The 22,590-nt window shown below is 33.1% G+C and overlaps 2 protein-coding genes across 5 annotated transcripts; both read left to right on the top strand.

The window, feature by feature from the left end:
* Nucleotides 1-5,377: 5,377 nt before the first annotated feature.
* On the top strand, nt 5,378-11,097 carry LOC105631411 (phospholipid:diacylglycerol acyltransferase 1). The gene is made up of 7 exons (XM_012213517.3): nt 5,378-6,294; nt 7,064-7,286; nt 7,419-7,702; nt 8,585-8,909; nt 9,217-9,476; nt 10,146-10,636; nt 10,760-11,097. The coding sequence occupies exons 1-6, from the start codon at nt 5,828-5,830 to the stop codon at nt 10,627-10,629; spliced, it is 2,043 nt and encodes a 680-aa protein (XP_012068907.1). The 5' UTR covers nt 5,378-5,827; the 3' UTR covers nt 10,630-10,636; nt 10,760-11,097.
* A 1,496-nt stretch (nt 11,098-12,593) lies between these two features.
* Nucleotides 12,594-20,142, top strand: LOC105631412 (polyadenylate-binding protein-interacting protein 3). 4 transcript variants are annotated; one of them, XM_020678292.3, is made up of 16 exons: nt 12,630-12,769; nt 13,245-13,293; nt 14,733-14,891; nt 14,959-15,114; nt 15,219-15,349; nt 15,579-15,769; nt 16,373-16,553; nt 16,639-16,875; nt 17,457-17,584; nt 17,733-17,802; nt 17,924-17,954; nt 18,176-18,504; nt 18,714-18,860; nt 19,374-19,472; nt 19,557-19,619; nt 19,876-20,142. In XM_020678292.3, exons 3-16 carry the CDS (start codon nt 14,753-14,755, stop codon nt 19,903-19,905), a joined length of 1,932 nt encoding a protein of 643 aa, XP_020533951.1. In that variant the 5' UTR covers nt 12,630-12,769; nt 13,245-13,293; nt 14,733-14,752; the 3' UTR covers nt 19,906-20,142. The 4 variants fall into 4 exon arrangements, with proteins under 4 accessions (XP_012068909.1, XP_020533951.1, XP_020533952.1 ...); XM_020678293.3 differs by having other exon boundaries at nt 17,921-17,954; nt 19,879-20,142; XM_012213518.4 differs by having other exon boundaries at nt 17,921-17,954.
* Nucleotides 20,143-22,590: the final 2,448 nt, after the last annotated feature.

The raw sequence follows: 22,590 nt of genomic DNA, 5'->3' as shown, positions 1-22,590 counted from the left end.
TAGAAGGAATACAAACAAATAGGGATAGATTTCCAAACTTAAAGATTGGCATTTGAGAAGAAAGTTTTTGCAATCAATTGAAGCCCAATATTAGATTGTCTTCAAACTCATCTAACACAAATATTTAAACAATGAGTTAAAACATTCTTACTGATCATCGTCAACTGTTGATTAATGAATGAAAAATATAAATATTGACAACAGATATATATATTTTTCACAAAATTAAATCGAAACTTATGTAAAAGATTTACTAGAAATTATTCACAAGAAAAAAAAAGTCATATTTTGCTTCTTTTTTTTTTTTCTTGGTAAAAAAAGAGGAAAGCTAAAAACTAATTAGAATATAAAATGTTCAATTATAAGATTCATTTTTTCATATAAAATTTTGAAAATATAATTAAACACAATGGTGATGAAATTTTCATCCAAGAAAAAGGTGCTTCTTATCATTTCTTTGCCAGCATCAATGCATTGGTTAAAGTCAGATTTGAGTTTTTAAAAAACAGTTATAGGTGGTCCAAATGGGCATTTCTAGGGCACAATTCTTTTTTACATGTCTACTTGGCAATTTTAGTTTGTAGCATCTCACTGCAAAAATCGAAGGATTAAATTTGATATTGTAAATTTTTTTAAAGGTCGGTTCAACTTGGCATATTATTGTATGTATTAAATTTATCTAGATTGACCTAAATCAATCAGTATAAAGATTTTTTTTTTCAAATTATTCATATTTATTATTTTTTCTCCTATAAATATCCAAAATATCTCGGTTTTAATAAAAATTTATTTTTATTGATTTAGTCTATAGACTAATTCGATATATATATATATATATATCACCTTAAATTAATTTTTATTTTTCTTTTTTATAACCAGCAGGGGTAAAATCAATGAGATAATTAATAAATTTATACATGGTTGCCCTACCTTGAAGAATATGGAGTAATAAGACAATAAATATATTAAATGGAGTTTCTCTCTCCATTGAAATTTAATCATGGGATATGGGATACTTTTATGTGCACAGTAACTATATCAAACGTTAGATTAAAATGTTGATCTTGATCAAATGGCTAAAAATTTAATGCAGGAACAGTTCCTGTAGGTTTTTAGAATATTTTAATAAGGTATGGTTGCAGAATATATGATACTGTCACGTGAATTATCAATTCTTCTATGGCCTTGTATGCATTAAAAATTAATTCTTGAATTAAAATAAATAAAACGACATGGCCGCTTAACCGTTGATTAATGAGGAATTCTCTATGTCAAGAAATACACAAACGACATGGCCGCTTGACCGTTGATAAGGTCACCGAGGAATGGAAATAAATATTTTGTAGGACCTTCTTCGCCCTTCCACCATAAGGTCGCTGTTGTTCTCCTGCAAACTCACTAACTGTTCTGATCTGTAATTTTAGTTCAGTTGGGCCCGTTTCTGACATCTTCCCACTTAAAGACCCACCATCTTCCATCTTCTCCGTTTCCTGTTCGTCTCTAATAGACCAGCACTGATTCCACAAAACCCGGATACTAGTAATTTGTCAATTTCCTGAGTAAATGCCAGTTTTCTGGTTTTTACTATTATAATTTGTGTAATTAACGTTCTTTACACCACCCTCTATAAAATAATTGCTGGCCATACCTCAACCTTCGTAAACGTGACAAAGCAGATTCAATTTTTGAAAAGTACGTTTGCATATTAGTGGACCGTGGATATAATAATTATGGAATTAAAATAAATGTTGCAATTATTTTCAAGATAGAAATAATTACACTGGCATTATGCATGATACTAGAAATCTTTTTTTTTTTTTTTTTTTGAGATGTATATTTTTTCTATATTCATAAAAAAAATTATTTTTTATTCGTATATATTTTAGAATGTGTTACTATAAAAATAATCAAATTGGTTGGTAGGCACGAATGTATAGTGGCTAATGAGGCATATATAAATGCAAAATTTAGTTAAAGGTTTTTATCAGGAGAGGGACAGAGCCCACGGTGATAGTGTGAACCCATGTGATGGGTCCCACGTAGGTCGGGCCCACAAGCCACTCTTTCCCTTTCGTCCTCCGAGTCCGATATCCCCGTAAAAAGGAACCTCTTGTTTCTCTCCCTCTCTCTCTCTCTATTATCAATTGCCCTTGTCCCGACAAGCTAAGGCCACGTTTGGCTACTCATTTATCGTTCATTTTAACTCTTAACTTCAAATGAGCAACTAATTATATTTTCTGAGTTAATTACCTATACCGCATGATGAATGCTTTTTATTTAATATAATGTATGGTATGGCATTCCATATCACTTCAGTTGGAAAGCTAGTCACATGGCTAAGGGACCATCATTGCAATCTAACATTTCATGTACTGTTTATTGATTGAGATTCTAACAACACTTGTTTGGGGAGACATTAGTTGTCTTAGAATGAAGTATGGCCAGCAAAAGATCAGGTTAAGCAAAAGCTTTAATTTAATATATATTGCTTGTCTTTAAGATGACATTAATCTTCCTATCCTAAACCCTAAAACACATTAATTACTAATTAGGGCAAAATTTGTAGACTAAGTTGTCTCTTCCAGCTAAACCCTATGGAGGGCTTTGCAACTTTCTGTCCTGTCAGCCTGTGGAATTGTTTGCAACTTTGGTCATTTTTGTGGTGACATAAAATGTATTTTGAAATGCAAAAACTTTGTGTAAAGATATGCTTTGCTTTGCTTGCAGCCTACAGTTTAGGCTGCTGTTAAAGTAGTAGCTGTGGATATAATAATAACAAAGGACAGATAAGTAAAAGTATTAATTGTTCAAATAATTTTTATTTATTTGTACAAGCATTTTAAAGCCTTATCTATGAATTAAATCGATTGTAACAGAGATTTTCTAAATATTGAATTTTTCTGTTTCTTAAAAAATTTTATTTTTTTATTAGTTGATCTATAAATAGACCTATAGACAGGATCTAAATAAATCATTATTATATGATTAGATTAATATCAAAATTGAGGCTTGCAGCTATACATTTTCATAAATAGTTTTTTATAGCTCAAACCTCTAATTTCGCAGGATCATTCTCTAAATTGAAATGTGTCTTATCATTTGAGTCGCGCCTTATAAATAATTATAAACTATGCACGTTGTAAATATTTTTTAGTTAATAAAAAAAATAGTAATAAACAAACAATATTGATGCCAAAGTTGTACTTTAATCAAGGTTAACCATGTGCATGTACAAAATTGAAGTTGGGTCCATAAGTGTATAATATAATATTATTTTTGTTCCTAAAGAACCCAATATTCAAGCCCAAACCCAGAACAAGATAGTAAATGGGTTGAAGATTGGTTTTCACGGGCCATGTTAGACTTTTAGTTTGGTTTAGTTTTAATGACGAGACAGACTGAACGACGACCGAAAATAAATTGTCGTCTACAAACAAAGACGATCTTTGAATTGTCGGCTAAAGTGATTTTCTGTGGTTATATAACGTTTCAAATAATGCCAAGGGCCGAATATTATAAATTCAGAAAGTTTAAGTAGTAAATTAATTGAGAAGTTTAATCAGTTATTTATTTTTTAAAGACAGGAAAATAACCATGGAAGATGAATAAAATCTAAAAGAGTTTTCCTTAATTGAAAAAAAAAAAATAAATATATATATATATATATATTTTACTTTCAATTACCCGAATGAATAAAATTCCCCTTAAACCTTTTTATTTTAACTTCAACTTTTGCAAGGGATTTAATGTACCTCTTAACTTGATTTTTTTTTTTTTTTATCTTTTACGCACTTATTTAGTCATAGAATTGAGTGTGAAATATAATCACTTTTACATGAAATTTTTTTCAAACACGTCAATATACTTTATTGCACGTGCCAATATACTTTATTGCACGTGCCATTTATATGTGCTAAACCAATTTATACCTATTAAAAATTCCAAAATCAATTAAAAAATCAAGTAAAAACCCATGTTTGGACCAAATCGGATCTTGATCAATCCAAATCAGCCCAAACCTAAATCTATCTTCTCCCTTCTCCCCGATTGTGCACAGCCCTTCCCTCTATTTTTTTTTTTTTTGATCCCTCTATTTTTTTTTTTTTTTTTATCACTAGCTTGTGTCTAGCCAGCGCTGACTTCTCTCTCTCCCCACTTTCTACCCCTCCCACTCCACTTTTTGATTGATCCAAACCTGTCGCCATTGCCTCTTCACCATTCTCTCCCTCTCCACTTTCAACCTATGTAGTGCAGCAGTGGGGGAGGTGCTGAGCTGCAAAAAATTGATTTTAGGAATTTTAAAAATTCAAAATCAAAATTTCAGAAATTTTATCGTAAAGAAATTAAGGAGGAGAAGAAAAGAAAATTGAAAAGAAGAGGAATAGAGAGAGAAAAATAAAGAGAGAAAATTGAAAAGGAGAGGAGTAGAGAGAGAGGAAAACGAAGGACATAATAGTTACTTTCACAATAGAGATAAGGGGACATAATAGAGAGAGAAAAATAAATTTTATATTTAGTTTCATGCGCTGCCTTTAAGAAATGATAATTACAAAATTTAAAATTAAAGAGCACATTAGTTCCTTTATAAAATTAAAATTGACAAACGGTTAAAATAAAAAATTCATAAGGAATTTTATATATTCGGCTAATTTAAATTTATTATTTGAAAGAATACCGTAATCTTACCGAAGAAAACAATTGATAACGTCATTTGCTTATTTTGGAGGAGTAGAACACAATTCAAGAATGTTTCATAAGTAAAGAGAATACTTTAAAATTTCACATTTATAAATTATAACAAATTATTTATTTGCTTCTAGATGTATGTACAATTGAAGTTAGAACCAGTTGGAAGCTTGGTAGACGCCAAGCTGAGAAAAAGGAAATAAACAAATAAATAAAAATAACCATATTTTCAATAAGTTTGATTATTTGACCGAATAAGTTTAATTCAATTCGCTTTAATTTTTTTAAATTTATTTTTTTATTCAAGTTTTTCTAAAAAATAAAATTTAAAATTACTCGAATGATCAATTTGATTCGATTTTTATTTAAAACAAATAATTTCTCTGTGCGTATTTCGGTAAATTGGCAAATTTGTACAGTACACACGAGAACATGTCACCCGCCAGTCAGTCACCAAAACGGCTACCCGTTTCAAGGTGTTTCTAAAGCCGCCAATCACGATTATTCTCCTCCATTCGCTAAGGTACTACGTCCTTCATGTAACAGTCGGCTGACACAACACCACCCAATATCATTGCGCCACGACTCTATCTTTAATTTGCTTCCATATTGTGGGACCCATTACACTCTGTCCTTTACCAATCATTATATACCACGTTCGTAATTTTATATTAACCCTTTTTATATTCGAACGAATTTATTATCTCACCATCCACCTTGACTTAACCCTGCAAGTGCAACAGATTCCCGGCGAACAAACAACAAAGCAATCTGACACCGAAAAACAGTTATTTATAAATATATATTTCTCTTTGCGGTCTCTGCACTGTGTTTCGGTTTTTAAATTCCTTTTAAAAAGCTCTTTTAATTTTATCTTAAAGGAATCGGCTTTGTGCTCTGGAGATTAGCGTTAATGGACAGTAACTATTATAATAAAGAGATTGGAATTTGTTTTTTTTTTTTTCCTCAAGGAAAGTTTTTTCGGTTCTTTTTGTATGTTTTGTTTCCAGAGTCACTGTAAGTTAATTGGGGAATTTGGGCTTATAGGCTTTTCCATTTCTATGCTTTTAGCTCATTGCATTTGATTTGTGTACAAAGAGAAACCATTAGTCACTAATCAATAATCAGTAATCAGCCAAAAATGGCTCCAATTCGACGAAGAAAATCAAGAGAACCCACTAATAGCTCAACGGATTTGAAAACACCGAGCGAGGAGGACGAGGAAGAGGAAAATAATAAAAAGAAGCACCCAAAGAAGAAACCCACCAGTGTAAAAGGAGAGGAGCCCGGAAAGAAACCAAAATGGTCTTGTGTGGATAGCTGTTGTTGGTTTGTGGGATGCATATGTGTAACATGGTGGGTTTTACTGTTTCTTTACAACGCAATGCCTGCATCTTTGCCTCAGTACGTCACCGAGGCTATCACGGGTCCTCTGCCCGACCCACCAGGTGTGAAGTTGAGTAAAGAGGGATTGAAGGCAAAGCATCCGGTGGTTTTTGTTCCTGGGATTGTTACCGCGGGGCTTGAGTTGTGGGAAGGACACCAGTGTGCCGATGGCTTGTTTCGGAAGCGGCTTTGGGGTGGAACATTTGGAGAAGTGTATAAGAGGTACGGGATATTGGTGATTTCTTTCTGGGTTTTTAATTGTTTTCTTAAAATTTTTCGTGCTCTGTATTTGTTTGGAGAATTGGAAATGTGAAACTGCTTGTTGTTTGTAGGAATCCTCTTAATCTTCAAGTAGCAGCTTTTATTGTTTAGTGTTTCGTGTGTGAGTGTAACGGTTTTAAATCCGTTTAGTAGCTTAGGCTGCTTCTGATTAGCATTACTTTTCTAATGGTAAGCAGGGAGATTTCTTTTTTGGGCTACTATTCAGCGGTGTTAATGTGGTTCGTTATTAAGAAGACAGTTTATAGTTTCTTACTCTTATTGGATAAGATGAACTTGCGATTAATTAGTTGGTTCAATTGCTAATTATTTTTCGTTTTTCCAAATTTATGGGTAGTTCATTTCAATACAACTTTCCGTTTTGGATGGTTGTTCGTCAGACTGGTGATTGACACCAAGGATGAAAGAAGGCGTTCTAAAGTTACTTATGTATAGACACGTAAAAATGCCTTTTTTTAAAATTTTTTTTTTTTAGCTCCTGCAAAACTCATGTAAAAGGCACATCTTGATGATTAACATGTAGTTTGTTTTTGTAATTAGCATATTTGTCTTGGACCTTTGTTTATCTAACCAGATGCATTATCTAAATGAGTATGGTGTTCCACTTGTTAATTAGGCGCATAAACTCTGAAAAGTATTTAGACTTTTCAGTGTTGCTTGAATGCTTTTAATGCTTGGTCAAGTAACTTTTTATTCTATCGTTATTTGGCAGACCTCTTTGTTGGGTAGAACACATGTCACTAGATAATGAAACTGGATTGGATCCTCCTGGTATACGGGTTAGGCCTGTTTCTGGACTTGTGGCTGCTGATTACTTTGCTCCAGGCTATTTTGTGTGGGCAGTTCTGATTGCTAACTTGGCACGCATTGGATATGAGGAGAAAACAATGTATATGGCCTCATATGATTGGAGAATTTCATTTCAGAACACTGAGGTTTTTACTTATTATTTTTTTCTATCTTGAATTTCTTGATTGTGCTATAGATGCCTTTGGAATTTATTTCCAAACTCCTATTCTTTTCACAATGTAAATAATAATATATATCTGTTCAACTGAATTAATCAGGTCCGGGACCAAACATTAAGCCGCGTGAAGAGTAATATAGAACTGATGGTGTCTACAAATGGTGGGAATAAGGCTGTTATTATTCCACATTCCATGGGTGTTTTGTACTTTATGCATTTCATGAAGTGGGTTGAGGCACCAGCTCCAATGGGTGGAGGGGGTGGACCAGATTGGTGTGCTAAGCATATCAAGGCAGTGATGAATATAGGTGGTCCATTTTTAGGTGTTCCAAAAGCTGTTGCTGGGCTTTTCTCTGCTGAAGCAAGAGATATTGCAGTTGCCAGGTTTTTGCAGTGATCTTCTTTGTAGCTTGTTTAGATATAAATGTAGCTTGATAGAGATTATGGAAATTCTTTGCACTGTGGATCAGAGAGAATTAAAACTTGCGGTAAAACAATGCATTTATTAGGACACTTTTTCCTACATGTGGCTGTTATTTGAATACATACCAACACATTTATCATCCTTGACCCTTTTTCTTGTTGTGCTTCTGGCATAACCTACAAGTCTTGTTCAGTAGTCTAATTTTTATTTGGCAGTCTATTCACTTCCCCTTGTTAATACACAGGCTTTGCTTATAAAATAGAAAATGCACTCATCTTGCCATAAGTTTTGTTGGCATGTTTGTTTCAAACTCTTTGGTTTTCTCCTACTGACACATAATATTTTGGTTTTAGATAGATGTTTCCCTTGTTCCAGTGATTAATCACCTAAGTTTCCTCTTAAGTATAGTTGTTTCCCTTGTATAATTGTTTGTTCTTTCAAAGGCTTAAAGCTAATTGTGGTGCACATTGTTGATATAACATTCAATCGCAAGCTAGTCGCCAGGCTAGGTCTAACGGGAAGCACTATGCATCTTTCAAAATTGTGGGCTTAAGGGTTTTCTCTCTGTTAGACACGAGTATTTCTGCTCGTTTTATCTATTTTCACATTTAAAGCAAGCAGTTTGCAGATAGATTTGGACAGAGTGAATGATCTTTTAATAGTTTTATTTTCTTGAGATGATAAATTGCTCTCTTATTGTTGATGGTCTATTGAACATACTATTATCTTTCCCATTGGACATATTTATGTATAACCGATGTTAGCAGTCACATTCTTTTTTTTTTTTTTTTTTTTTCAGCTAGCATTTAGTGCATGTTTTAAAACACACTCCTAACTTGCAGGGCGGTTGCACCAGCTTTCTTGGATAAAGATATATTTTCCCTTCAGACATTGCAACATATTATGAAGATGTCTCGAACATGGGATTCGACTATGTCAATGATACCAAAAGGTGGGGACACTATTTGGGGTGGTCTTGATTGGGCACCCGAGGAAGATTATGTTCCAAGCAAGAAAAAGCAAATGAACAATGGCACCAAAAATGCAATCCAAGACACTGAAAGTAAGATTTCTCAAAGAAAGAATGTTAATTATGGAAGAATTATATCATTTGGGAAAGACGTAGCAGAAGCACATTCATCTGAGATTGAGAGGATTGACTTCAGGGTAAGCCTATTGATTCTTAATTTTGGTGATGTAGCAACTTCTTTAAATATTTTAAATATTTTAGGCTAGCTTTGGATGTTTCTTCCATATACTGCTTAACCAGGTCCTATAGATTTAATATGTTCTACATCTTCACACTCTTGCAGTTACTTTTACCATAAGGTGTTGCAGTTTATCTTGAACTTCTTATTTTAATGTGTATTGCTGATTTTTCCTTTGGCTTGGACAAATTATATATTTCCCTTTCAGGAAGTAATAAAATTCTCAATATTTTCCGTAATGTGTTCCTTGCTATCTCAATTTGCAGGATGCTGTTAAAGGTCAAAATGTTGCAAACAATACTTGTCGTGATGTGTGGACAGAGTACCATGAAATGGGATTTGGAGGTATTAAAGCTGTTGCAGAATATAAGGTTTATACTGCTGGATCTTTGATAGATCTGCTTCAGTTTGTTGCACCTAAAATGATGGAGCGTGGCGGTGCTCATTTCTCGTATGGAATTGCTGATGATTTGGATGATCCGAAATACAAACACTACAAATATTGGTCAAACCCCCTGGAGACAAAGTGAGAAATCATACTCTTTTCAATTATTATTAGAAACTTAATTTGCATTTTCTTCATCATAATCATAATGGTCCTGCAAACATGATGGATGATTGCAATATCACAAACCCTCATTTCAGTAGGTATGCTTGTCTGCTGATTTAAGTTAGTGCATATAAGTGGCTGGATTTCTTGAGGAAACCCAAGTTTTTTGGTGTTTCAGTATTCTTCATATGTAAACAACTTTAGCAGTGCTACAGCAATATGAATCACAGAATTTAAAAAATTAAAGTGACTGTTGTTGCTCAAAGGAAAGTTGATTTATCAAGTTTAACCATGGGAAACTCTGTAGGGAAGAAAGTTATCTTGTTACTCTTGTTTGTGGCTTATTAGTTCTATAATAAATTCTGCTAATATACCATCATAATAGTTGATGTCATCTCCAACTTTCTATAGTTTGATACAGTGGAATAATCTTTGTTTCTTTTCATATTATCGTTGTCATGTAATAAACCTCTTAATATCTGTTTTCAATTATCAGTAGTTATATGCCTCTTGCATTGTGATCTCTCTCTTCCTCTCCCCTTCCCTTTAAATGCTTTCCAATTACTTGATTGAGCTACTAACTCGTGATAATATGTGTTTGGTGTCCATATTGACTAAGCTTTATCTGACATGCTGATCTTACAGGTTACCTAACGCACCAGAAATGGAAATTTTTTCCATGTATGGAGTTGGCATACCGACCGAAAGAGCTTATGTTTATAAGTTAGCCCCTTCTGCTGAATGCTACATTCCATTTCAGATTGATACGTCAGCTGGTGGAGAAAATGAAGACAGCTGTTTGAAAGGTGGAGTCTATACTGTTGATGGGGATGAAACTGTTCCTGTTTTAAGTTCAGGCTTCATGTGTGCTAAAGCTTGGCGTGGGAAAACTAGATTTAATCCTTCAGGAAGTCGAACATACATTAGGGAGTATGATCATTCTCCTCCGGCGAATTTTCTAGAGGGCCGGGGCACCCAAAGTGGTGCCCATGTTGATATAATGGGGAATTTTGCTTTAATTGAAGACATAATGAGAGTGGCAGCTGGGGCTACAGGAGAAGAGTTGGGAGGTGACCAAGTTTATTCAGATATCTTTAAGTGGTCTGAGAAGATCAACTTACCATTGTAATTGCAAGGTGATGCACGAAATTTTTAACTTAAATCAGTGCATTTTTCAGTTGGTTATATCCGTTTATGCATGCCCTGCATTGTCATGTACATAATTTTAGCCGTAACCCGGTCATTTCTTCTCTTTGCAGAAATGTGGGACCTGAGGATACGAGTGATTCCATGAAAACAGCCGCTTTTGGCTTGTGCTTGTCCTGAACATTATAATTCCTAAACAAGGCATCTAAGCTTTCTTGTTTCTTATCTTGATGTGATTTAGAAGAAAGCTGCAAAGCTGGCTGTAGGATATCAGATCTAAGTTTCCATTAATGTGAAGTTAAATTGCAGCTGTTTTTGATTTTATTAGATTATATTTGATATCCATCTTACTACATTTTGTAATCTTTGTATCTGGAATTTTTGAAATTGATGTACCTTAACACGTGTCTGTAACTTTTACAATCTAATTGAATGTGCTTTCCTTTGAAAATGGATACTTCTCCTCTGTGTTCTTCAGAAGGATTTACTTGTTTTCTGTGATAATTGCAGTAGTTATTTTTAGACTGTAACCATGATTAGTTAAACTGTGGTGTATAGCATTGTTGCTGTCTTAAATTAACACGATAAGTAGTTACCTTCCTTTTGATGTCAAATATCACAATCATCTAGTTCTCTTTTTTGGGCTGTATTTTTTTTTTATGATCCTCAGTTGACTTCTTAAAATTTTCCCAAAATAATTACAGTTTGGAAAGTTGCTTGTTAATCTCTCATTGATGATTCCCACTTTGGGCGATTGAAATGGCTGGTATCAGTGAACATTAGGTGTATTGCCTATTATAGGAATCAGAACCTTTTTTACATGCAGAAGTTTCTGAAAATCAACATGCTCTTGACTTTCTTTTATGGAGTGGTTGATTTTCTGTTTCAGAAACATGAAAAAGGAAAAGAAAACAAAAATATTATCAATTTTATAAAAGTTCAATGATTCAAAATGATAATGATTCAATGTGTGTGTGCTCAGGTTGGATATGAATTTTCCAATGTTAGATCATTACTCAGGTTGCATATGGATTTTCCATTGTTAGATAAATCATTCAAAATTCATATGCATTGTGAGCAAGTGCTTTGGACTTGTTTCAGAATCAAAACTTGGAAAAAAATTGCTTTCACAATACACTTGTAGCACTTAATGGTTAATGACATGCATTTGGCAATTGACGAAATTGAAATTGCGCTGGCGAAGACGCGTGGAAATGATATCTGGTAGTCGATGACTGAAATCCACGACACACCTTAAACGTGATCCAGTGTGTAATCTCGAGTATCAACAATCATTTTGGCTTTTCATGTAAAGTTAGTAGAACCCTAATTTGGATGAACATAATAATTAAGTCGATTTTATAGAAGATTGAATTTTTACAATTGGATGGTAGTCTAGCAGTCAAATGTCACCTTCAATGTCTCTAACCTTGAATTGTCTTATATCTCAACAACATTTAATTTGGAATAAACACGTGAAAATTAATTCAACATCAGAAAAAACTGAGATTCTATTGTTTTATGAATATTAATATATCACAATATAATAAGTTTCAAACTTACTTCTATTTTAATACGAGCAATTTCATTTTCTTTCTTATTATAATTTTTTTTTTTGATATATAAATAATTCTTATTAAAGAAAATGTAATATACTTCGGCACCTTTTATACATTATTAAAAATATATCAAATTATTTTTTAGAATCATTTAACATTTTTTTGAGAATTGATACATTTAACATATTGTATACATTATACAAAAGAAAAGGTGAATAAAAAAGCAGTTAAAAACGGTCCTGGTATCGTTATTGTAGACTCGCCTACACATACACATGCCTCCTCCGTTTCGTGGTCTTTTCAATTCATCGCCTTTATTTTTCACATTTCTTGTCCAAAATCGCCAAAACCTCTCCCTCCTTCCTTCCCCTCTCTCTCTCTCTCTCTCTATCACATAGAATCCTTTTTCTCTACAGACATCTATTTTTTTATCTACATGTACTTGCGCCTCGTTGTTCGTGCTGTGATCCTTTTCGCTTTCGAGCCCTAGAACGGAAACCCTAACTCACCGAGCGAGAGGGGGGCGTTTTGTCGTAAATTGTACAATAATTACGTTTATTTAAGGTTGGGGATCCTGTTCTTGGTTTTTCTCCTTAGTGTTTAATTATATTATTATTTGCTTACTCATTTTGGTGGATTCGAATTTTAGAAGCTAATCAGCGAGGCAAGGGTACTATATTATTGGTTTTTAGCTTCCGATTTAGGGTTTTTAAGCGGTTCAACATATGCGATTGATAATTTGAAGCTTGTTATTCTATGAAATTAATTGCATTTTATCCACCACCAATTGGTATAGGTTTTCTTTTCTTTTTTTTTTTTTTTTGGTTGTAATGCATGTAATAGATTGTTTTTATTGTTACTTGTTAATGGGTTTTCTTATGCATATTTGTTTTGTTGATTGGTTTGAATTCTGTATTATGCTTGTACCTCTCTTAGTCACTTAGGAATGTTTGTATTTGTTGTTGTGAAGTATATGATTTTTGGTCAGGAAGTTATCCATTTGTTCTGCTGTTCATTTTTTTCCTTTTGTTCGTTGTAGGTGCTGTTAATTATTGTTTACTCAGTTCTTGATGGTTTGAGCTGTAAAGGTATTTTATACACTTGTACCGCAGCAGGCTTTACTTTGATGTGTCTATCTATGTGCGCTTGTAAAGGTTATTATGCATATGCATGTATTTTTTGAATTTATACGAGTTATATTTGGGTCCATTTAAGTGATGGAGTCAGGCTGTATTTATTACAAACCACAAACCACTGGTGAGTTGATCATAAAAAATTGTTTAATTTTGTTTCTGTTTCTGAATGCTGTTTCTTTTTTTTATGTTGAAACATACATGTTATGTTGGTTATATAAACTCGACTGGATTCAACTAAGCTTTAATCTCAATCAATTTGGTTCATATGAATCCTTCAAACATATGTGTATAATTTAGAATAATTTGGTTATTATTTGCACTTTTTCTCTCAATAATTAGTTGCTTATGCATGATGTTTTTTTTGAGGCATGTGGTTTTGGAATCTGTCCATTATCACTTAAGTTTGTCAAAAGGTGAAGAAAAGATCAGTGGTATTTATTTCAATTATGGAATAGGCCAAGTGGCCAAGCCAGTAAAGCATAGAGTTGATAAGAATTGAGGACCAAGGGTGCATGAGGTTTTTCGGAAATTTCTTTTCTGAAGCTTTTGTGTTTTAGAATGATGCTTAATGGCACATATCCTGAAATTTTTATTAAAAAAAAGTTCCAGAGTGCCATACTGCACAGTGTTTAGAGTAATGCAGGCCGATTTATAGTGGAAGGGGGAGAAAAAGGGAAGGAACAGTTCCATTAATTAAAGAAGGATTTCCTTAATTGTGCTTTGAAGGAACTGCTCTTAAATTCTTACGCCGGTCTTAATTTGAAATAATATATTGTTATAATGGGATGCTGGTTTTTAATACCCCTTGTTCTGCTAAATCTATTGAATTTAATATTTATTAGTTAATAGGGTTCGGTGATTCAATTAGTAATTCTAAGCTGGAGGTTCATATGAAGGACAGTTCTGGTAATAAACCATGTTGCAAAGCTAGTAAAATGAATTGGTTATGGTATTGGTCCATGAAAATGCTATTTCTTTTTACCCTAAAAAATCAGAATCCAGAAAAACCAACATTGCTGAATACTAACAAATAATTTCATTCATTTTAGCCACTGCTGATGCTGCCTTGTGCATCTCAGGTTGGCCTTTTGACGGTAATACATATTTTAGGCTCCTAATAATATATTTTGAACTAATGATGCACTAAATAGAAACTGCTTTAAGCTTCTCTGTTGAATAATTTCTTATATCATACTCCATCCAGGGTCACATTGCTGCTAGCATCTTAGACCTCTGTACATTTACTGTTATCTCATTTTTGTAATACCCTTTTCCTTGAAAATCTCTTTGTTATTGCACTTGTCTCTCAATTGTTCTTGCTTTAAGCAGTCTATCCAATTGGATACTCATTTGTCTTGTTGAACTGATTTCAAGCTTGTTCTTGTGGTTAGAGGGTGTTGCCATTACCAAGATGAGTTTGCAACAGTCTACGCAGCCTAAATCTTATGCTAATGGATTTGGTCGTAGAAGAGCTGAAAGGGAAGGAGGAACAAGATTGGACAATAAACTGCAATCTGGAAAGTCAAATCTGAATAGATCAAGTAACTCGGGTGCGCTTCTTTACTAGTTGTCACAAGCTCTGCATTAGATTATTACTTTCTAACAGTTTTGATATAGGTGCTGGTGTTGGTGGCAAAGTTGGTTGTGGGAGTCCTCGCGATCGACTGATTTATTTATCAACTTGTCTCATTGGGCATCTTGTGGAAGTCCACCTGAAAAACGGATCCATATATTCTGGGACATGCTACACAACAAATGTTGAAAAGGAATTTTGTATGTTGATTTTATTTTTTTGAAAATTTTTACCTTTTTTTAGGTCATTGTAAGTTGTTTTTAGTCAGTTCTCTCCCCAAAATTCATTCAGTTGTCCTTTTCAGCTATTGTTCTGAGAATGGCTCGCTTGATAAAGGATGTTCCTTTTAGAGGGCAGAAGGCAGAAACCCTTAGCAAGGCTCCTTCAAAGACTTTTATCATACATGGCAGAGAAGTTGCACAATTGATTGCAAAGGTCCTGCTGAATCTTTTTTGTCTTTTTTACAATTCTGAAGTTATTGGTTTTATTTGCTGGCTTTGATGAATGTTGTTTAGGTGGAACGTAGGAGTGGAGGGAAAATAATTAGTTATTAGTTGATTCAATGCTATGCACGTGTTTTAGTTATGTGAGATGGTGCAAATTCTTTATGTATTATATTTTAATCACCAGTTATTTAATAAAGTTGTTTAATTAATGGTGCCAGGATGTGTCTGTAACAATGGATGGGATGAACCGTGATTTCCAAAATGAAAAGCAGCAGGAGATTATAATAGACTCCTTAATATCTCAATCCCGTCACAGTGAATTTGAGAGAGAGCTGGGACGTTGGGTCCCTGATGAAGATGCCCCACAGTGCCCTGAACTAGAGAATATATTTGATGCTCCTTGGAATAGGTGGTTATAATTATCTTTTCTCTCTCTATTTCTATTGATAAATGATCCACTCTTTGCTTGACTGGATAGCAACTGAATACTTTAGTCATGCGAATCTTTTTGTTTTCTTCTAGTTTTTATATTATAGCTTTTCTTTATCCTTTTTGTTGTTACCGGAGTTAGGATGCTTGGTGTTTTTTTATGGGAAACTGTAGAGAATATAATCCTTGAAGAATGACTACTATTGTGCTCATTTCATAAAGGTTATCTCTGCTTAAATGTGCTCAAGCTGCATCTAATTGATTGCCAAATATGTAAATGCCATAATGCTATATGGTAACTGATTTCATGTAAATGACTGTATTTTCTACCTGTATGGTTTGAGTTTGAGGAGCTAGAAGGAACTGGTGATTGAGGTACAAGGAAAAGCTATATCCATATCTGATTAAGTATTTGCATTGGGAGCTGTTGGTAGTTAGAATGTACTCTCCCATTTCTCAATCTATTTTTTAAAATCAATTTATATGTATATATTTTGTATTCTTCTATGTGATACTAATTTTTTATTAATCTACGTGATATTTTACTGATATGATGTATTTATGGTTTTTTTCCCTTTTTAAGTTGGGGTTGGGATCAATTTGAGACAAATGAAATGTTATTTGGAGTGAAAAGCACCTTTGATGAGGAACTTTATACAACAAAGCTTGAGAGGGGTCCTCAGACAAGAGAGTTGGAAAAGGAAGCCATGAGAATAGCAAGAGAAATTGAGGGTGAAGATACACAAGATCTTCATTTAGCAGAGGTGGGTTTTCTCTCTGTCTTTAAGAATATCTTGTGGTTTTATTATTCTCTGGAATTTTACATTTGTCTGTCAATTTGTTCAACAGGAAAGAGGCATACACCTTCATGAAAATTTTGATATCGATGAGGAGACCAGATTCTCGTCTGTATATAGAGGTACAAGGGCTGATGATAGTGGATATGAGGAAACTGAAGATATACTGTTGGATTCTCGCAATAGTGAAACCTTTGGTGATGCACCTGCTTCTTACTCTACGAAGTCCATGGATTTGGCCCATGGAAAAAGTGATGATAGATCTCAAGTTTTGTCAAGCTCTTCCTTGGTAGGGCCTTGTTTATTCTCTTCTGGCTAAAATAGAGTTACAATAGCTGTAGTAATTTTTGGCATTTTTGACAACCATGCTTGTGGTTATTGAACATAGGTGAACCACTTGATTTGATAGCCCTTTATTTATACTTGCTCTTTCTTTTTCAAATCAAAATTGCTATGTAATTTTTTCCCTCCTAAGAGTTTTAGATTTATAAGTTATCTGAGATATGGACCTAACTTGGAGTAAGCAATCATTTACAACTGAAGTCAATTATTCAGGAACTTAACACAAGTTGCCACACACCAAAAAAAAAGAAAAAAAAAAAATTGCTTAGCCTGGTTCATATTTTCCCACTATTGAATTCTGGTGGCTGTATTATTATGAGATCTTTATGAAATATTCTAAATCATCCTCTACACTTTCTGTTGGTAATATTAATAAATTTAAGACAACTGCTAATTGCCCCTCTTATTTTTGGACTCTTGGATACGATATTTTTTAAGTTCTTTCTCACAGTGTTCTTTTTGTTCTTTTTGAATGATTATTGGTTATTTTAGTACTCATGTAATAATTTCATGTTTCTTGGCACACAGGATGAGGCACAGTGTTCTCAGTCATGTGGTAATGCAGATTTATATCATTCAGTTACCCATGAGCAAGCTAGACAGCTGGCATCCGAGCTTCCATCTAAAAATTTGTCCACTTCAGAGAGTGAAAGCAGGTTGATTTGAAATTGTTGCTAACTGGCTTAATGTTTTGTGTATGATCATCGTATCAGTTGCTTGCTATTCCATGAAATTGAATTACATGGGCAAAATGTACTTGTTGTTTTGTGGAATTCCTGAGTGTGTTTCATTTGGAAATTATAGGATCATAGAGAATCTTTGTGGTGAACATGGAGCAAATGACAGTAATAAGGAGTTTGTAGAAGAACAAGCTGTAAGTCAACACTCGTACATCTTCAAACATTATCTAGAGGAAACTTCCTCCAGAATTAGTTTTGGGTCTGTTTTATTTAACATCAATATTTTTCAATTCATGTTTTCTTCAATTACAGCAGGCTGAAGGTGCTCAATTGCCGACACGCGATGGTGAGTTAATTAGTCTACAATACTTTTATTTTACCCAACTTTTAAAGTTGAAGAAGTGCTAAACACAATAACAATCGGTGAAATTACGAACTTTTTTTTTGCCTTACTTTCCTTGCTTTGAAATTTCGTATGCAGAAGAGTGGGATGATTACATTTTTGCCAGTTATAATGCATGGTGAAACAATGATTATCTTTTTTCTGTTGTCATTCATTATTTACAGATTCTCAATCACCGCTGAATGGAAAGAAAGATAGCTGTGATAAAGGAGGACTATCTCCTAATGCAACTGCATTTGCTCCTCCATCCAATGTTACTTCAAACAGTAATGAAAAGACAAGTTCTTCTGCTGAATTGCCAGAAGGTGCTCCATCTGTTAAAGGAGCCGGAGAAGTGCAAGCTGTAAACTCCCGTGGAAGACCTGGCAGTTCTACATCATCAAATTCAGATTGTGTGGGTGCTGTGTCAGTTTCCAATGGTCCTGGTTTATCACCAAGCTCATCAATGGGTTCATTATCTTCAGAGAAGTCCACACTGAACCCTCATGCTAAGGTGTGATTGGTTTGAGGTTTTATGTTTTCTTTATGCAGTTATAACATAAATATAATTCACAGACAGAATTTACCATATAGATATAGATGAAGGCCACACACTGCAACTTCTAAAAAATGATCTCTGCTGTATCTGACATCTTCTCATTAGAAGGCTAATGCATATGGTTTTCTTTGTTGCCCGCTACTCTTCTCAAACTGTGGTTACAGGAATTCAAACTTAATCCCAATGCCAAGAGTTTCACCCCTTCTCAAACACCTGTTAGGCCTCCATCCCCAGCATCGGATGGTTCCTTCTATTTTCAACCTAATGTTCCTGCTCTACCACATATGCATGGCATGCCTATGGGAATTGGAGTAAGTACCAAAGTCTAGCTTTGTTTATTGTTCCACATCTTATATTCATTTGAAAAAAAAAAATGGAAATCATGGTGATCTGCTGCTATTTCTATTCATTTTCCACTAGTGGTAAATCTTTCCACACTCTTTAGCCTTAGAATGAACCTATGTTGGTGATATCACTAGGCATTCCTTCTAGTTTTGTTTTTCGCTTTACTCAAAGTGATAAGTCTGGTTATTTATTTCTTTTGACAAGCATGTGGAAATTGGAATTATTTTCTATTATTGCTATAGAATATTACCCCACATGATTATTACTGGATCAAATAGGATGTCATTCAACATTTTATGCTTACAAATGCCTTGACATTTAACTCAGACCAATATAGGCGCATGCACACAGACACATTTTTCAAAGGCAACTTTATAAGCGGTGCAATAAAAATTCTGTGCCTTAGAGGTCACAATTGCAGACTCCATATGTTGAGTTTGGCTTGTCATAAATTTGGCTAACTTCAATTGATTTTGCAGATTGGACACTCATTTACTGGCCACCAGCCAGTTATATTTAATCCACAGGTCGCATCATTGCAAACACAACAAGCATATTTTCATCCAGGTGGACCTCAGGTATCAAATGATATGAAATTTGTATAGGAGACTGTCAGGTCACGTGATTCTTAAGTACTGATTTGCATATTCTTCTAATTGCAGTATGGGCAGCAGATGCTCGTTGGCCACCCCAGGCAAGTATTGTACATGCCAAGCTACCAACCTGTAAGTGATTCTGATATTCCTTTCTTTAAATTTGAAGAAGATAGTTAATATTGTTTTTTTACATTATATCCATTAAATTGCAAATTTTGGCTAGGAAAAAGAGAGTCTTGGCTTTGTTACATTACATTTGCTAGGATCTGAGATATATTTGGTTGGATATTTTCATTTTATTATCTTTGAAGACTGAATATAGTGTAATAACCTGTGTGGATTTGAAAGTGGGGACTAGTATTAAGTTTATTTTGTTTTGACACAGGAGATGCCGTACAAAGGACGAGAATTTTAGTAAAGCTGATGAACATTCTTGGCAGTTCCAGTCTGCTCGCAACAAATAAACTTCTGAAAAGCTGCTTGGAACAATTTTCTAGGATCTAAGCCCTGCAGTCCATGAAGATATATATAGCTCTGAAGCCCCATTTCTGCCTTGGGGGAAGTTGACTAATTGTGGGATATAATTTTTACAATCTTGTATGCTTCATTTACACCATGACTGAAATTCTCCACATGTTTTTAACTAGTATTTTACAGTGACTGTTTTATTTAAATTAGTTTCTGGATCAAATTATGGTGCAGAGATTTGTGTTCTCCCATATAAATTTCTCTGCTATATTTCCATGTTCTGGTGTTGAGCTACTGAATCACTTGGTGAGCCGTCCCTTTGAATGTTGATATCAAATGTCAAGAAATCAGGTGTAACCAATGTTCTCAATTATGTTCGAATATTAGGATTGCTAGTAGGTGACTGAGGAGAAAACGGGCATTTCATGTGGTAGGTAAGAGTTGAATAGTCCAATTAAATCTTAAAGATTTCGTCTTTGCCTTTTTCTTTTGGATTAAAGAAATGGAATGTCGGTAATAAAATGCCCATTTTCTCCTCAGTCACCAAAATTCAATTCAGTTCTTTTTTTGTAACCCTAATAGCAATACAACAGTGGTAGTTCTTACATTCGATAATTATCACTTATTAGGAAAAATAAAAAATGGTAGATAGGGTAAGATTCCTATCTTCTTAGAGAGAATGAAGGGATCAATTGGTCTAAATCTAATTAGCAATGTTTGGTTCTCATATATATTTTTTATCATTGCAATTAGCTCGTAGCCTTGATGAGTTTAATATGATCTTATCTCCATCATGATCATCCATATACTTATTGTGGATTTTAATTTTTAAAAACTCAAAGAAAACAATAGCAAACTGCCAAATAGAAGATTATAATAATAATTTTTCTATACTGAAGGCTGAAATGAAACTGATTTTTCTGCTTTGTATTTATTATACTACCACCAAACCATAATAAAGAAGTGACTTGACATCTCATCCATTTGCTTGTCCAACGGGTCTACTCTGTAAGTATGCTTTTTTAAATAATTTCCTATTAAATGCTGTTTCAATTTTCTTTTTTCTTTTTTTTTTTTTGTTTCTGACGTGAAATATACTCTTTTTCTTCTCCCATTATATTGATTTTGGCATCATCTATTAAAAAATGTTGGGCAAAAATTCATTTCTCTTGAAAAATTGAATTGAATTCTTGTAAAAAGACTGTTAAAATTGGAGATGGATTCAATTTATTTTATATTATTCTCTATTTTTAATCATTTAAGTAAAATACATAATGTATTTTTTGATACGGGAAAGAAAATTTACTTCCATAATTTGATAATTCTTGGAAACTATTCCAAAACGTTACAAGCTATTCCAAAACTAAGATGAACATTTTGGTCATTCCATGCAGCATTACAAATAATTATATTATATTTAATTTAATTTCAGATCGAAAATATATATATATATATAAAGTTCTCAATTTTTTATATATAATTTTTTGAAAAATTAACTTAACCGCTTTTATCAAATTTCACATTGACATACAAGATTGGGGTGAGAGAAGAGTTTTTCCACTAATTACAAAATTAGCAATTAGGGTGGATAAGCTAGTCATATCATGTCTACTTTCCATCAAGAAGCTTCCAGAATTCATGATAAAAATAAAATAATAATAATAACAATTGATGGCAGTTAATGTAATAATTGCGGGGTGGAAGGGTAAAATAGTCAGAGAAAGTTTATTGGTTTGATTCTTCTAGCCTTAGGGTATAGCCTAGGGCTTGTAGGGAAGCAGAGCTGGCTCTCTTTTGAAGCTAGAAGAGAGAGAGTCTCAATGACTTTGCTTGACTTCTATGAGACCCCAAAATCAAATTTGGAGTTACTTCAATTCAATTTCCTCCTTGGTTAAGCTTTGCACTTAAGTCAAGATGTTGACCTCAAAACTGCCCTCAACTGTAATTCTCTATTTTATTTTAAAATCTTTTTAAAAATATTTGTCATTATCAGAGTAAATACATTATTAATTTGGTGAAATTTTTTTAGTTCTTGATAAAATTTAACTCCTTAATATTTTTATATTTAAAATTATAATATGGTAAATTTAATCCATAAAAATTTAATTAATATAAAAATTATATTTTATTTCTTATTATATTTAAAACTCAATAAAAAAGCAGTTCCAATTTTTTTATTACACTCATTAACATAAATAAGAAAGTTAGACATAAAGAGACAATAAACTAATAACAAGTCAATGTTATTGTATTATGGTAGGTTAGGCAAACAGCCTTTTTTTTTATATATATATATATATAAATATAAAAATATGAAATGGATAAGGCTTCTAATTTATTTATATTTATATATAAAATAATACTAATGGATGTACTATTTGGAATCACTAGTATTTGTTGAAAATACTATTAATTATTAATTATTCATAATATGTAACCAATCACTATCAATTCTAGTTTTATATTTCTTGAAAATATCATAATTTAAAGTTTTTTTTTTAATGATTTTGATAAATCTTTCGAGGATTTTAAAGTTTTAAATAACTAATTTACTTAATTCATAAATTTTTTATTGTCTTGTAAAACAATATATACTATTAAATTTTTAAATATATTAATTTCTAAAATTTTT

Source organism: Jatropha curcas, chromosome 1, assembly GCF_041381405.1.
Source record: "Jatropha curcas cultivar XTBG-Jc1 chromosome 1, XTBG_Jcur_1.0, whole genome shotgun sequence".
Lineage (NCBI taxonomy): Eukaryota > Viridiplantae > Streptophyta > Magnoliopsida > Malpighiales > Euphorbiaceae > Jatropha > Jatropha curcas.
This window is presented reverse-complemented; position numbering and strand designations above follow the sequence as displayed.

Excerpts from the sequence above, each read along its gene's own strand:
- LOC105631411 (XM_012213517.3), top strand. The coding sequence starts at position 5,828 with ATGGCTCCAATTCGACGAAGAAAATCAAGAGAACCCACTAATAGCTCA. Across the intron at positions 6,295-7,063 it reads TTTGGAGAAGTGTATAAGAG|ACCTCTTTGTTGGGTAGAAC; the intron begins GTACGGGATATT and ends GTTATTTGGCAG. Across the intron at positions 8,910-9,216 it reads TTGAGAGGATTGACTTCAGG|GATGCTGTTAAAGGTCAAAA; the intron begins GTAAGCCTATTG and ends CTCAATTTGCAG.
- LOC105631412 (XM_012213519.4), top strand. The coding sequence starts at position 14,753 with ATGAGTTTGCAACAGTCTACGCAGCCTAAATCTTATGCTAATGGATTT. Across the intron at positions 16,554-16,638 it reads AAGATCTTCATTTAGCAGAG|GAAAGAGGCATACACCTTCA; the intron begins GTGGGTTTTCTC and ends TTTGTTCAACAG. Across the intron at positions 19,473-19,556 it reads TTCATCCAGGTGGACCTCAG|TATGGGCAGCAGATGCTCGT; the intron begins GTATCAAATGAT and ends TTCTAATTGCAG.